Below are 13,179 nucleotides of genomic sequence, written 5' to 3'. Positions count from 1 at the left end.
GTTGCTTTTTGTCAGAGTTTTTTTTTATCATGACAACAGAGAGTAGAACAAAGAGTCACCCTTAAATTTCTCTATGCCTCTCTGGTGAGCTGGGCCTAGCACTGCTGCTTTGGTGGGGGCACCAAGATGGGACTTGGTCCTCAGTGATCACCCCCTTCTCAGAGATCTCTGACCCTCCTTCTGGAGAGGCACAGTTGGACCAGATGGCAGGGCTTACTCCCATGGAGTGGAGTGGGCCCTTACAGGAGGTGGCCTCAGTTCAGGAGCCCCACACCTGGCCCCATGCATTTCTACCAGACTGGTTCTGTTTATGCTGCTGAAAAGGTGCTGACTTGACTTGAGGTTATTCAAGTCATTTACATAGACCATAGCCCTACAACCTTTTGCTTAGGGTTCCCAGCCACTTGTGGGTGACACTTCTAGGGGGACTGTAGCGAAGGCAAAAGAAGCACCAGAGGCACAGGCCTTTCCTTTGGGCAGGTGACTCAGGGGTGTGGGGAACCTAGAGGGGTCCTGGGGAAGACAGATCTGAGAACTCCTGGAGCAGGGTGAGAGGAAGAGGGGAGGAGGTGGAACGGGGAGAGCAGGAATCCCATTAAGACTTGGCCTCATGGTTCTTGCCGCCAGCCCTCCCGTTATCAGCTCTGGCTGCCTTCCTCGAGTTATGTAACCCCAAAACGTGGCAGCCCATAGAGGGAAGAAGAAAGGAGGCAGAACCAGGAGGAAGCGCCACCTCTCTTTGCACCCTTGGATTATCTTTAGGTTTAATGGAGGACCCCTCACCCCAATCCCACAACTCTGACCTCCCACCCCTACTGCTTTCCTGCTGTCTTTCTACCCCAGCAAGGCACCCGAGGTTCTGGATGGATTTTCCTCCCAGGTTGTAGTTTCCAAAGTTCTCAGTTTTGTTACCTTGGCCACGTCAGCTAGGCCCACTCCAAGCTTCAGTTTACCAGCCTGTAAACTGAAGTTTGACTAAAATTCAGACCACGTGCAGAGCGCCTGGCATAGGTGCCTGCAGTGGGATGGGAGCGCGCAGTCAACCGAATGTGCGGTGGCTTTGCAGATTGTGCAGGGCCGGGTACCGGTGAGGCTGGGTTCCAGGGCCCCAGCCTGCGGCCCCCGGGGGTCCTCGGGGCTCACCAGTGTGGGCCGCTCCCGGGGGACCTCACCGCTCTCCGCAGCCTGCCCTCCCCTCTCCTAAGACCTCGGATTCCGGCGAGTGGCTGTGGGCGGGCCGGAGGCTGCAGAGGGGCGTGGGGCGGCGGAGGGCGGGGAGGCAGGAAGGGGCGGGGGGCTCCGCAGACGCCCGCAGGAAGAAAAGAACCCACCGAGAGTCTCGGCACAGTGCGACTGCCGATCCTTCCCGCTATGTGGGGTCTCTTGCTCGCTGTGACCGCCTTTGCGCCTTCCGTCGGTCTGGGGCTGGGGGCGCCCAGCGCCTCAGTGCTGGGCCTGACGCCGGGCTCAACCCTGGCCCCACATAGCAGCATTGCACAGCCGTCCACAAAGGCAAATGGTGAGCTCTGGGTCCCATGGTCGGCTGCTGGGCAGGTCAGACCCACTCCCCAGCTGGGTCCTCCAGCCTGTCCTGTGAACAGGACGCACACAGCCCTGGGCAATGGCTGCTGACTCAGCAGCCTCATTCTGGTCAGACCTAGTCAGCAGTCGTGGGGCAGGCCCAGCGGGATGCTGGCTGCCCTGACTCCAGCCTCCCTTCTTCACAAATGAAGAAACTGAGGCCAGAATCTGGAAAGGTGAAGGGACACCAGACTAAAAGGGGCAGAGTAAGCCTAAGCAGAATAGGGTTTAAGACCAAGGACTGTAGGGAAAAGACAGGGCGATGAGGCTGCGTGAGGAAAAGATCGCAGTCTCCTGACTCGCACAGGCAGACTGGCCTCCCAACTTCTTCCTCAGAGTTGGGAGCTTTGAGGCCAGGAGGTAGGCCAAACACGGACTTCAGGACAAGACCCGAGGCCTAGTCTGAAGATAAGGAAGGCTTGGAGGATGATGGGGGTAGGTGCAAAATTAGAGGTGGGAGGTAGTATTGCCGGAGAGGAACAACCAGGGCAAGGCCTAAAGTTAGTTAAAAACTAACTTCAGATCTTCAGAGTGACCAGTCTCTAATGGCTCGACATTGCTCTCCCCTGGGTCAGAGAGTCAGAGGGGACGCTGGCCAACGATGCAATTGTGTTAAGAAGGAAGAACTGAAGAAGTGACTAAAAAAGGCAGGTGGGGTGAGATAACAGGCCTTGCATGCCATGCTAGGATGTTGGTAATTGTTGTAAGTGTCCCATATGCTCAGATGCCTTCCTGGGCTAACAGACCTTTCCGTCTGTGTTTCATGACATCCTTCTCTCCTCTGGTACCCTAGAGACCTCAGAACAGCATGTCCGACTGCGAGTCATCAAGAAGAAAAAGATCGTTGTCAAGAAGCGAAAGAAGCTAAGGCAGCCTGGTCCTCTGGTGACGGCCAGGCCTTTGGTGACCACTCACCCAGCAAAGACCCCCACTCTCCCTGAGAAACAAGAACCAGGTATCGCCTTTCCCCGGGCCCTGCCCAGCCAATGAACAAGCTTAGGCTCATTCTTCTTTGGTTACTAATCCTGTCTCCCTGTTCTGTCCTTATCCCAGGATGTCCCCCTCTAGGCCTTGAGTCCTTGCGGGTCTCAGATAGTCAGCTGGAGGCCTCCAGCAGCCAGTCCTTCGGTCTTGGACCACACCGAGGACGGCTCAATATCCAGGTTGGCAACCCTGGCTCAGCCAGATCGAGGGGTAGGGAAGCACAGGCTTAGGACCAGCTCCTTCTCTCCCCCATCCTCCCTCTTCTCTACGGCCCACCTGGGCTTGATCACGATGATCTTGTGTCCACAGTCAGGTCTGGAGGATGGTGACCTGTACGACGGGGCTTGGTGTGCCGAGCAACAAGATAATGAGCCTTGGCTTCAGGTGGACGCCAGGAGTCCTGCCCGCTTCTCAGGAATTGTTACGCAGGGCAGAAATTCTGTGTGGAGGTGAGGCTGGCCAACGCTTAGCCTGGAAGTTGTTAGTGGCCAGACATAGAAGTGCCACAGAGGCTCTTCTGGGACACCAATATTTCTGTATCTCTACATGCAGGTATGACTGGGTCACATCATTCAAGGTCCAGTTCAGCAATGACAGTCAGAGCTGGTGGATGAGTAGGAACAGTAGTGGGATGGACATGGTGAGTGACGCCATAGAGTTCGGGACCAGTTCATTAGGGTGCTGGGCTAGGGGAGAATCCTCTGCAAATAAAAACCAGACACACACACATAGACTCCAGGAGAAAGCTGGAGACTTTTACAGTGCTAAAGTGCAAATCCAGGACTTTGTGCATTCACAGGGAAGTTATTTACCAAGCAGTAGCTCCTTTGGGATAGACCTATTAATTCCACCATGGGGCTGGTGCTTCATCTTCTTTCTGGGACACCCCTCCTGACCATGAGCGGGATTATTGACTTCCTGCCTGTTCATGGCTCTGGTTTCCTATCTCATGGACCTCCTTGGTACAATACTCCAGAATGGGTATGTTGTTTTAATGAACTGAGACCATGCCAGAAAACACAGCTGCCCAAGGTTGCCCACTGGCAGGCGCTGTGGAAATGGGGGTCCACATTTAATAGAGTGCATGTCTCCAGCTGTACCCGCCAGGGAGGGTTGGCTTGTGAGTATGAGAGCCTTAATTCCTTTGCTGGATCTGGAGCCAGCGTCAGGTCTGGGCAGCCTCAGCAAGGCCTTCCATATCCCCAGGTATTTCCTGCCAATTCAGACGCGGAGACCCCAGTGCTGAACCTTCTGCCAGAGCCTCAGGTGGCTCGATTCATTCGCCTGCTGCCTCAGACCTGGTTCCAGGGAGGTGCGCCTTGCCTCCGGGCAGAGATCCTGGCCTGTCCAGTCTCAGGTGGGCATCTGGGCAAAGGCTGTATGTCAGGGCCTGATTTCAGGAACATCCTTTACTATGAACTAACCTTTTATCTGGAACTCACTTTCCACCAGATCCTAATGACCTGTTCCCTGAGGCCCATACACTAGGATCATCTGACTCTCTGGACTTCCGGCATCACAATTATAAAGCTATGAGGAAGGTCAGATTAACTCCCATGACCCTGGAAGGAAGCCTGCCTATCCCCTTCCCGCCGGGGCAAACTGGCTATGACTACCCATGAATGCCCTGTCTCTGTGTCCCCCTTTGTCCTACTTGTCTTGATCTCTAAGTTCTGTTCCAATTCAATTACCCTTGTCACGACACCACCCCTTTGCTGCGCCCCGCCCTCCCCCAGCTGCTCCGCCTTTTCTGGATCATACTATGTTGCTCCCATCTCTGTGGACCACCATCAACTCTGTAAGTCTTTCCTGGGTTACGCACGTTCTGCATGTAACTGCCTCGTGCTCCTCTCTGCTTCCCAGTTGATGAAAGAGGTGAATGAGCAGTGCCCCAACATCACCCGCATCTACAGCATCGGGAAGAGCCACCAGGGCCTGAAGCTCTATGTGATGGAAATGTCAGACCATCCAGGGGAGCACGAGCTGGGTACTGCTCAATGGCATGGGAAGAGGTGGGCACAGGGCAGACTGTGGTGCGAGCTAACTCTAAGCCTCCGTGTGTTTCCAGGAGAGCCCGAGGTTCGCTATGTGGCTGGTATGCATGGGAACGAGGCCCTGGGCCGGGAGTTGCTTCTGCTTTTGATGCAGTTCTTGTGTCGTGAGTTCCTGCGAGGGGACCCACGAGTGACTCGGCTGCTCACCGAGACTCGAATTCATCTATTACCCTCCATGAATCCTGATGGCTATGAGACTGCCTACCACAAGGTAAGTCACCTGGCACGAAGACCTTCCCATCTCTCCTGCATGGTACCCAGAGCTCCCTTGACTTGAACAAGGCCCTTTCTTGGCAGGGCTCAGAGCTGGTGGGCTGGGCAGAGGGCCGCTGGACGCACCAGGGCATTGACCTTAACCACAATTTTGCTGACCTCAACACACAACTGTGGTATGCAGAAGATGATGGACTGGTACCCCATACTGTCCCCAACCATCACCTGCCACTGCCTACCTACTATACATTGCCCAATGCCACTGTGAGTATTCTGGGGCAGCGGTAGAAGGCCACCTAAGGCCCCCTTGTCTCTGTGTAGACCATCCTCCCTTCCCCTTGTCCAGGTGGCTCCTGAAACATGGGCAGTGATCAAATGGATGAAGCGCATTCCATTCGTGCTGAGTGCCAACCTCCACGGGGGTGAGCTTGTGGTGTCCTATCCTTTCGACATGACTCGGACCCCGTGGGCTGCTCGTGAACTCACTCCCACACCGGATGATGCCGTCTTCCGCTGGCTCAGCACTGTCTATGCTGGCACAAATAGAGCCATGCAGGACACCGATCGCCGACCTTGTCATAGCCAGGACTTCTCCTTGCATGGCAATGTCATCAATGGAGCCGACTGGCACACGGTTCCGGGGAGTATGTGGCATTAGTCCTGTCTCCATAACCACCTATCCCATAATAGTCTTTCGTGATGTACAGCACTTACTGTCAATCCCTACCCCGAGTGTCTCTCAAGAGCCCTGGGAAAGTGGGGCCCCCATCTACCCACTTAACACTCCAGTGTCTTTGGTATCCCCAGGCATGAACGACTTCAGCTACCTACACACCAATTGCTTTGAGGTCACGGTGGAGCTGTCCTGTGACAAGTTCCCTCATGAGAAGGAGCTACCTCAGGAGTGGGAAAACAACAAAGACGCTCTTCTCACCTACCTGGAGCAGGTGGGATCTAAGTCCCACTTCCTAGCCTGCCTGAATTACTTACTCCTGGCCAGTCTTGGAGTTGCACCTTAAAGAACTGGGGCACCAGCCATCTTAACTGGCATCGGATTTCCACTACGCTGTGGGCCACATGTGACATCTGTTTAGAATGATCTAGAATAGGAAGTGCAATTTGCTAGTAGGGTGGTTTCAGATGTTAGAAGCCAACAGAACTAGAAGCGACTTGAGGCTAAGGGGTGGCCCCTAGAATTGTCACAAGCCTGTCATTGTCAGGATAGCGTTTCTCAGAAAAGACATTAGTCAGATGGGAAAACTGCCTTGGCACAAAATGTTACATTCCTGAGGGACTAAGATCCCTATGAGTGGTTCTGTAGTAACAGCATCATGGCTTCTATTAAAGACATCTTCCCGGGGTGAGATGGCTCAGGAGGTGAGGTTCCTGCTGAGCAGGCTAACAACCAAATTCCAGCCCCTGGAACACACGTCACGGGAGAAGAGTACTGTCTGCTACGTGCTCCCTGACCTCCATACACTTGCCTTGGCATGTGTGTACCCACTTACAAACATGGGCACACCAAAATAAACACATCAACAAACATCTTTAAAAGAGGATTGACATTCCCATGTTAGAAGCTAAGCATCCGCATAAATACCTGCAACCCCAGCTCGGAGTTGGGCATAGACACGAACTGCTGAGCTTCACAGCCTAGTGAAGTGTGAGCTCCAGCCTCAAGGGTAGACCCTGCCTTACAGAAATAGAGCATCTAGAGCCTCTCCTGGCCTCCAGGCGTGGGTGAGCGTGCACCCAAGTGTGCATGTGCACGTGTGCACACACACGTGTACACACATGTGTACACACATAAACACACCCAGAAACCTAATAAGAGTACCACCACACTACAGAAAGTCCAAAGATCAGGTGTAAATTAGCAATTAGACAATTTTAATACAAAGTTTGTCATCTAGGATTGTGCTAGACTGCCACCTTATCAGGCTTATAAGGCAACGGCCAGAAAGGTGTCGAAGTCACTCTTACATAAAGGAAAGTCACCTTTAAATTTTTTGTTTGTTTCTTGCTTTTAAGACAGGGTTTCACCATGTAGCCTAGACTAGTCTCAAACTTGAAGGTTTACATCCACCTCAAGGTTTTGATAAACTTTTCTACAGACTGAGGTGGCCTACACCTGTAGTTCCAGAACTTGGGAAGTAGAGGCAAGAAAATCAGGCTCAGGGATAGCCTGGACCAAATATGGAGACTTTGCCTTAAACAAAAGCCTTCAAACATTAGGCAGAGCTCAGGGAATCAGGCAGACGACGGGAAGGAAGAACTGTAAGAGCCAGAGGGGGTCAAGGACACAACAAGAAACAAAACCAACCTGGGTTCCTAGGGGTTCACAGGAACTGAACCGACAATCAGGGAGCCTGAAGGTGTCTGACCTAGGCCTCTGCATGTATGTTATGGTTGTGTAGCTTGGTGTTCTTATGGGACCCCTAACAGTGGGAGCAGGGGTTGTCCCTGAACTGTTTTGTCTGCTTTGGGGTCCCTTTTCCTCCTGTTGGGTTGTCTTGTGTAGCCTTACCATGAGGGAGGTGGCTAGTCTTATTGCAACTTGATATCCCTCGGATGCTTGCCCCTTTCCGAAAGGAAAGAGGAGTGGATGGGGGTTGGAGGAACTACAGACAGGATGTAATATATGAGAGAAGAGTAAATTAAAGAAAAGCATTTACATCTCCTTTGCTATACAGGTGCGCATGGGCATTACCGGAGTTGTACGGGACAAAGACACAGAGCTCGGGATTGCAGATGCTGTCATCGCTGTGGAAGGCATTAACCATGACGTTACAACAGGTATTGCAGCAGAGAGAGGAGCGGGGTGGGGGTGGGGGGCTTTTGACTGGTCAGAGGTTGAAGATTCTTGAACCTGGCCTGACCTTACCCTTTGTCTCCTCTCAGCTTGGGGTGGAGATTACTGGCGGCTGCTGACGCCTGGGGACTATGTCGTGACAGCCAGTGCTGAAGGCTATCATACAGCTAAACAACACTGTCGGGTCACCTTTGAAGAGGGCCCCGTTCCCTGCAATTTCCTACTCACCAAGACTCCCAAACAGAGGCTTCTAGAACTGTTGGCAGCAGGAGCGAAGTTGCCCCCAGACCTTCGGAGGAAGTTAGAGTGGCTGAGGGGACAGAAGTAGCATTTTCAGCTGAAGAGATCCACATCCTCGGACAGGCTGGACCTGTCCAGAACTGAAGGAGGACGGGGAGGGGGGAGGGGCAGGGTAGAAAAGAGGTGCTCTGGCTCATTAAAGCTTCCTGGTACCCAATATTCCTGTTTTCTCTGTGCCCCAGGTCCTCGTCCAGGGTAGGCCTCAGCCTCCCTCTTGAGTCCCTAGTCTCTGTGCCCTCGTACACATTAGGGCGCTATGTGCAAAGAAGATCCCACCTGAGCCCTTGTACCTGAGGCTTGGCAGAGCAACTCACTTCTGCCTGTGACTTTCTGTGCTATTGCATTCTGTACGCATCTGCTTGGTACCAGTGTGCAAGCACTGTCTGTGCCCAGCCTTCTGGGGGCTCCCAGTTAGGGGAGACAGGTTAATACACTGAGAGGCATTCCAGTGTGGAAGGCAGTTTGGTGGTGCAGGTAGTGTGGTCACATATACACGGGGAAATGCAGGTCTGCAGAGACTCAAGCAGTCAAGGATGCAGTAGAGGTGGCTTAGGAAATGAGATATACATGGGCCAGGCATAGGATTACTGACAAGGGGCCAAGATCAGCCAAAGGCATTTGAATTTACTCCATCAGCTATTCAGAGGGTACCCAAAAATGATAGTTTGATAGCTTTGATTAGTTTCTTTCCTACTAGAGGAGGAAATATGTGAATCTTTGTCTTGCCAAGAAAACAACCCATTGCAATGACTCCGAACTGAAAAGTGTAGTGCTAGAAATGGTGTAGAAAGATACTGAAACCACAAGATGAGAAAAGGGGGGGAGCTACCCAGAAAGCAGGAAGTTAATAACCTTTATTTACTGTTGTTGCTATTTAAATTTTTTATTTATTTAGCATGGGTAGCATGTAAAGATCAAAGGGTAACTTCTGGGAGTCAGTTCTCTCCTGCAAGGTGGACCTCAGGAGTCAAAGGTTGCTACCTGCTGAGTCATCTTGCCTGCCCCTGCTTCCGTGTGTATAAATCTGTATTTGTCTTTGTTGGTGCAGATCTAACTAACTTAGCTGACGAGGAAGTTTGTAAATTATAGGTAAAGCTCCTAGCCCCTTAAAAATTCAGAGTAGCAGAAATCTCTCTCAATTGTGTTCCTGAGTTTGCTCTGTTTTAGGATTCCATTTTTTTTTTTTTTACTTCACCAGACATAACAGGATTCTTAGTTGCAGAAAACAGAATCTACTCTAGATGGCTTAAGTAGAAAAGGATTTATAAAATGTCTTAGTTTTTACAATTTCCAAGAGAACCAGAGACCAGACTCCAGTGTCTATTCTAAAATGACAACCGATGTCAAGAAAAACCAGAGGAATGCCAGGCATGTGATATCCCACAGGAACCAACACTTACCATTTGCTTCCTACTGGTAGGTGAGATACTAGGAACTAGACATTAGAAGCTTCTTTATATGTCTGAGAAGAACTGAACACTCCCACTGCTATGACTGTCAGAAAATATGCCACCTCCCATTGCCCAGTTTTACCCCCCGGTCTAGGGCCAGAGCGTCTTTCCAGTGGTATCTGGATAATCTAGAGTAATCGCAGGTAAGAAGTCTGGAAGGCTTCGTGCTTGGCCTTCTACTTTTTACAATATAAGAAGTCAAGCTAAAACAAAGTTCAAAAATAATGTTAAGTGAGCTTGTCTATGTGCTGGAAACACTGGAGGGGGTTCCTGAGTAGCATTACTGTATTGTACCACTTTAGGGAATTCTGTTTAAAACGAACGAGTACTAGCTAGGGCTGGAGAAATAAATATGTCAGCATTTAATTTTCTTGCAGAGGGCCTAAGGTTGGGATCCAGTATCCATCACAGCTTACAACTTCCCTTGTCTCTGTTTCCAAAGTATCTGACACCCTCTTCTGGCCTCCAAGGGCTCTACATGCACACAATGCACATACATCACATGTAGGCAAAACACTAATCTTTTCTTACAAACCTAAAATGAGTCAGTCACCCAGAGGCCCACAAAACAACACAGACCATTGATATTACCCTTGTTCGCTCACCAGAAGCAGATGAAAACACTATGGCTGAAAACACTACAAATTTTGGTTGTAGGACATGCAGAAATCAATCTGGAACTGATTAAGAAACATCCTCCCTGCTGGTTTGTTTCCATAGTGCGGGAAGCTGCTATGTAGGTCACTGGGGGCAGAAAATCAACAGTTTTATGCAATACTGGATTCCAAATGCTCCAAAAATGACCTGACAGACGAGATGGGCATTTGTAGCGTGACTGTTGGAAGATAGGCAACCATTTTCTGACTGAATTTAAGGCATGCTCCGCAGGAGGGAATTTATGTCTGGTACTGTAAACTTGGTCAGAAGCCCATGGCTGGGGAGGTAATATATCCTATAGGCCTACTATTGTTTTGCTCATAGTCATGTTTAACTCTAAATATCGTTTATGTCCCTAGGTCTGTGATGCTCTCAACCTTGGTCAGACAAGCTCCTTTTAGCAGCAGATAGTGGTTATTGCAGAGACTCATAGATACTGCACTCATGAACTCCAGTGGCTACGGTCACCTGCACAAGAACAAGCCAGCAAAGATTCCAACATGACAGGGCAAGAAGCACAAAACTCCAGCTTTTGCTGAGCATTGTGTTTGGAGGTCAGAAGACAACTTGAAAGAGTTATTTGTGGTAGGCGCCTGACAGCCAGGAGAATTAAAACAGGAAACAGCTAGGTGGTCAGTGTCCTTGAGTGTCTACCATTTCACCACGCCTCTCCTGTGGCACCCCTCCCCATTTCCGTCCCAGTCCAGTCATTTTAATATTAAAGTCTAGTAGTTTCAACTACCCAAACAAGATGGCATGCCATCTAATACAAGAGACAAAACAAACAAAGGTCCAAAGTCTATAAAACCCTTAACTCTACAGTGTTTAGGGTTCTAGTCTTTGAAGAAGAACCTGCTAGAAGCCTAAGCTTCAGCACACACAGACACACACACACACAGACACACACACATGCACCCCACTACCACCACCCCCAACAACAGCAACAACAACACCCAAAAACCCAAACACTGCTCCCAGAAAGCAGGGCCTTAGTGTCCTATTCTCTTTCCAAAGTGTCCCATAAAATTTTTCTCCTTCTGTCATGCAGGTCCTGGGGGTTGGTTTCAGGTTGTTGAATTATTTGCTAAATCATCTCTCCAATCTTCAGGGGCAGTTTTTTGAAGAGATGTTAAATAAGGACTGTCTAGAACTGACATAAGAGAAAATTTCACAGTTAAAGAATTCCAGGAGCTAGCTGTGCTTACAACACCCTGCACAGCAAAAGCAAAAGCAGAGGCAGAAGGATCACTGTGAGTTTGAGGCCAACCTGATTTACATAGTGAGTTCCAGGCCAGCTGGTGAGATCCTGTCACCCCATCTCAAAGGAGAAGGGGAAGAGAAAGAAAGAAAGAATGAAAGAAAGAAAGAAAGAAGGAAAGGAAGAAAGAAGGGCAAAAAAGCTAGCCAATGAAACCCAAGACAGACACACAAGTCAGATAATTGGTAGATGTGAATGTGCATCTCACTAAAGAAAGAGTATCCAGTTTCTACTCACAACTACTAATGCTATTTTTATAATTAGATTGATCTTGAAGAATTTTATTATTATTTTATGCTTGAATGCATCTTAAATACTAATCATTCTACCTACAGGTAAGTGTAGCTCTCACCTCTCATCTGCGTTTTGCACTTGTCATAGATCATTTCAGAAGGTCACAACTTGTCAAAATGGATAGCTCAACTGATTATGGACGCCCACCCCAGTTAATACATTTACAACCCAACCCTACAGCTAAGGCTCAAGAAATATCATGAAAAAGGGGGATGGAAGACTGTGAGAGCCAGAGGATTTCTTTAAAAAGGACAAGAAGTGTGTGTGTGTGTGTGTGTGTGTGTGTGTGTGTGTGTGTGTGTGTGTGTTTCCAGGAGTGTGAAAATGAATGATCAAGATATGTTGTAAATGAAATTCTCTAAGAATTAGTACAAATAGTGTATTTAAAGGAAGAAGATTCTGACCCACATTACAGCATGGATAGACCTTGGAAACCACTAAGTGTGATGAACCAGTTATGAAATGACAGCGACAGGGCCGTGCGAGTCCACACACATGGAATACACGAAGCAGAAAGTTAGATTAGTGGTCTCCGGGGTTGGGGAAGAAACAAACTAGGAGTTATTGTCCAATGGCTTTATTGGTTACTTTTGATGCAACTCAAAGGAGAGAGAATTTGTTTTGGCTCACGGTTCGAGAGGCAGACAGTTCCTTGTGGTGGGGGCCCCAGTCGGAGCTCTTCCGGTCTCACATCTTAGTGGAACAGGAAGCAGAAAGCGGCGCTCTGTAACCTCCCAAAACAGTGCCATCAACAGGGACTAAGAATTCAAGCACATGAGCCAGTGGAGGGACATTTCCGTTTAAATCACAGTGCGTATAGAACGTGAGTTTCACAAGAATTCTGAAGATGGATAGTGGAAATAGTCGAGCATATTACTACCTCTGGAACCTTAGAAACGGCTATGGTGAGCTCGGCATGATTATAAAGACCTACGATCTCCGCTAGCCAGGGGACGAAGGTAGGATTACGAGTTCAAAGCCGCCAGCTTAGGGAGACCCGGTCTCAAAAATAAAAGAAACACTCAGGAAGACGTTCAGTGTCACAGCACCTGCCTAGTTTCAATGAGGCACTGTATTAAATCCCCACTATTGCAAGAAAGAAAATAAAGATAAGTTTTATGTTAAGTATGGCTTACCGCAATTAATTTTTAAAAATTATTTATGTGCGTGGGTGTTTCGCTGTGTGTATTTATGTTTGTATGTGCTCTGCATAGTGCCCGCTGAAGCCAGAATGGAATTTTTGAGTTAGATCCCCTGAGAATAGAGTTGCAGAGAGTTGAAAGCCACCAAGTGGGGTCCTCTGGAAGAGCAGCCAGTGTCCTCAACTGCTGATCCATCTCTCTGCTCCTACAATTAATTTTTAAAAATATATTTAACGGTTAAATTTGAGAACAAAAGTTAAAGAAGGAAAAAGGAACGAGGTATGTGATAGAGTGTTGGAACGCGGGTGGATCTGGGAGCAGGGTGGGGTGGGGTAGAGTAGACCTGGAGGTCTCTGTGTGAATGAGAGAGAGAGAGAGAGAGAGAGAGAGAGAGAGAGAGAGAGAGAGAGAGAGAGTGTGTGTGTGTGTGTGT

At 49.4% G+C, this 13,179-nt stretch overlaps 1 protein-coding gene across 1 annotated transcript; it reads left to right on the top strand.

The window, feature by feature from the left end:
- The first annotated feature begins 1,303 nt into the window (after positions 1–1,303).
- Cpxm1 (carboxypeptidase X (M14 family), member 1) lies at positions 1,304–8,102 on the top strand. Its single transcript, NM_001106511.1, has 14 exons — positions 1,304–1,519; positions 2,375–2,536; positions 2,635–2,744; positions 2,875–3,014; positions 3,118–3,205; positions 3,772–3,922; positions 4,018–4,106; positions 4,429–4,552; positions 4,634–4,830; positions 4,917–5,096; positions 5,179–5,476; positions 5,640–5,779; positions 7,526–7,628; positions 7,734–8,102. The coding sequence occupies exons 1-14, from the start codon at positions 1,372–1,374 to the stop codon at positions 7,970–7,972; spliced, it is 2,169 nt and encodes a 722-aa protein (NP_001099981.1). The 5' UTR covers positions 1,304–1,371; the 3' UTR covers positions 7,973–8,102.
- The last annotated feature ends 5,077 nt before the right edge of the window (positions 8,103–13,179 follow it).

The sequence above is a fragment of the Rattus norvegicus genome, chromosome 3 (genome assembly GCF_036323735.1).
Source record: "Rattus norvegicus strain BN/NHsdMcwi chromosome 3, GRCr8, whole genome shotgun sequence".
NCBI lineage: Eukaryota > Metazoa > Chordata > Mammalia > Rodentia > Muridae > Rattus > Rattus norvegicus.
This window is presented reverse-complemented; position numbering and strand designations above follow the sequence as displayed.

Coding starts and splice junctions, on each gene's coding strand:
- Cpxm1 (NM_001106511.1), top strand. CDS start 1,372: ATGTGGGGTCTCTTGCTCGCTGTGACCGCCTTTGCGCCTTCCGTCGGT. Junction 4,553..4,633: donor TCCAGGGGAGCACGAGCTGG/GTACTGCTCAAT, acceptor GTGTGTTTCCAG/GAGAGCCCGAGGTTCGCTAT. Junction 5,780..7,525: donor TTCTCACCTACCTGGAGCAG/GTGGGATCTAAG, acceptor TTTGCTATACAG/GTGCGCATGGGCATTACCGG.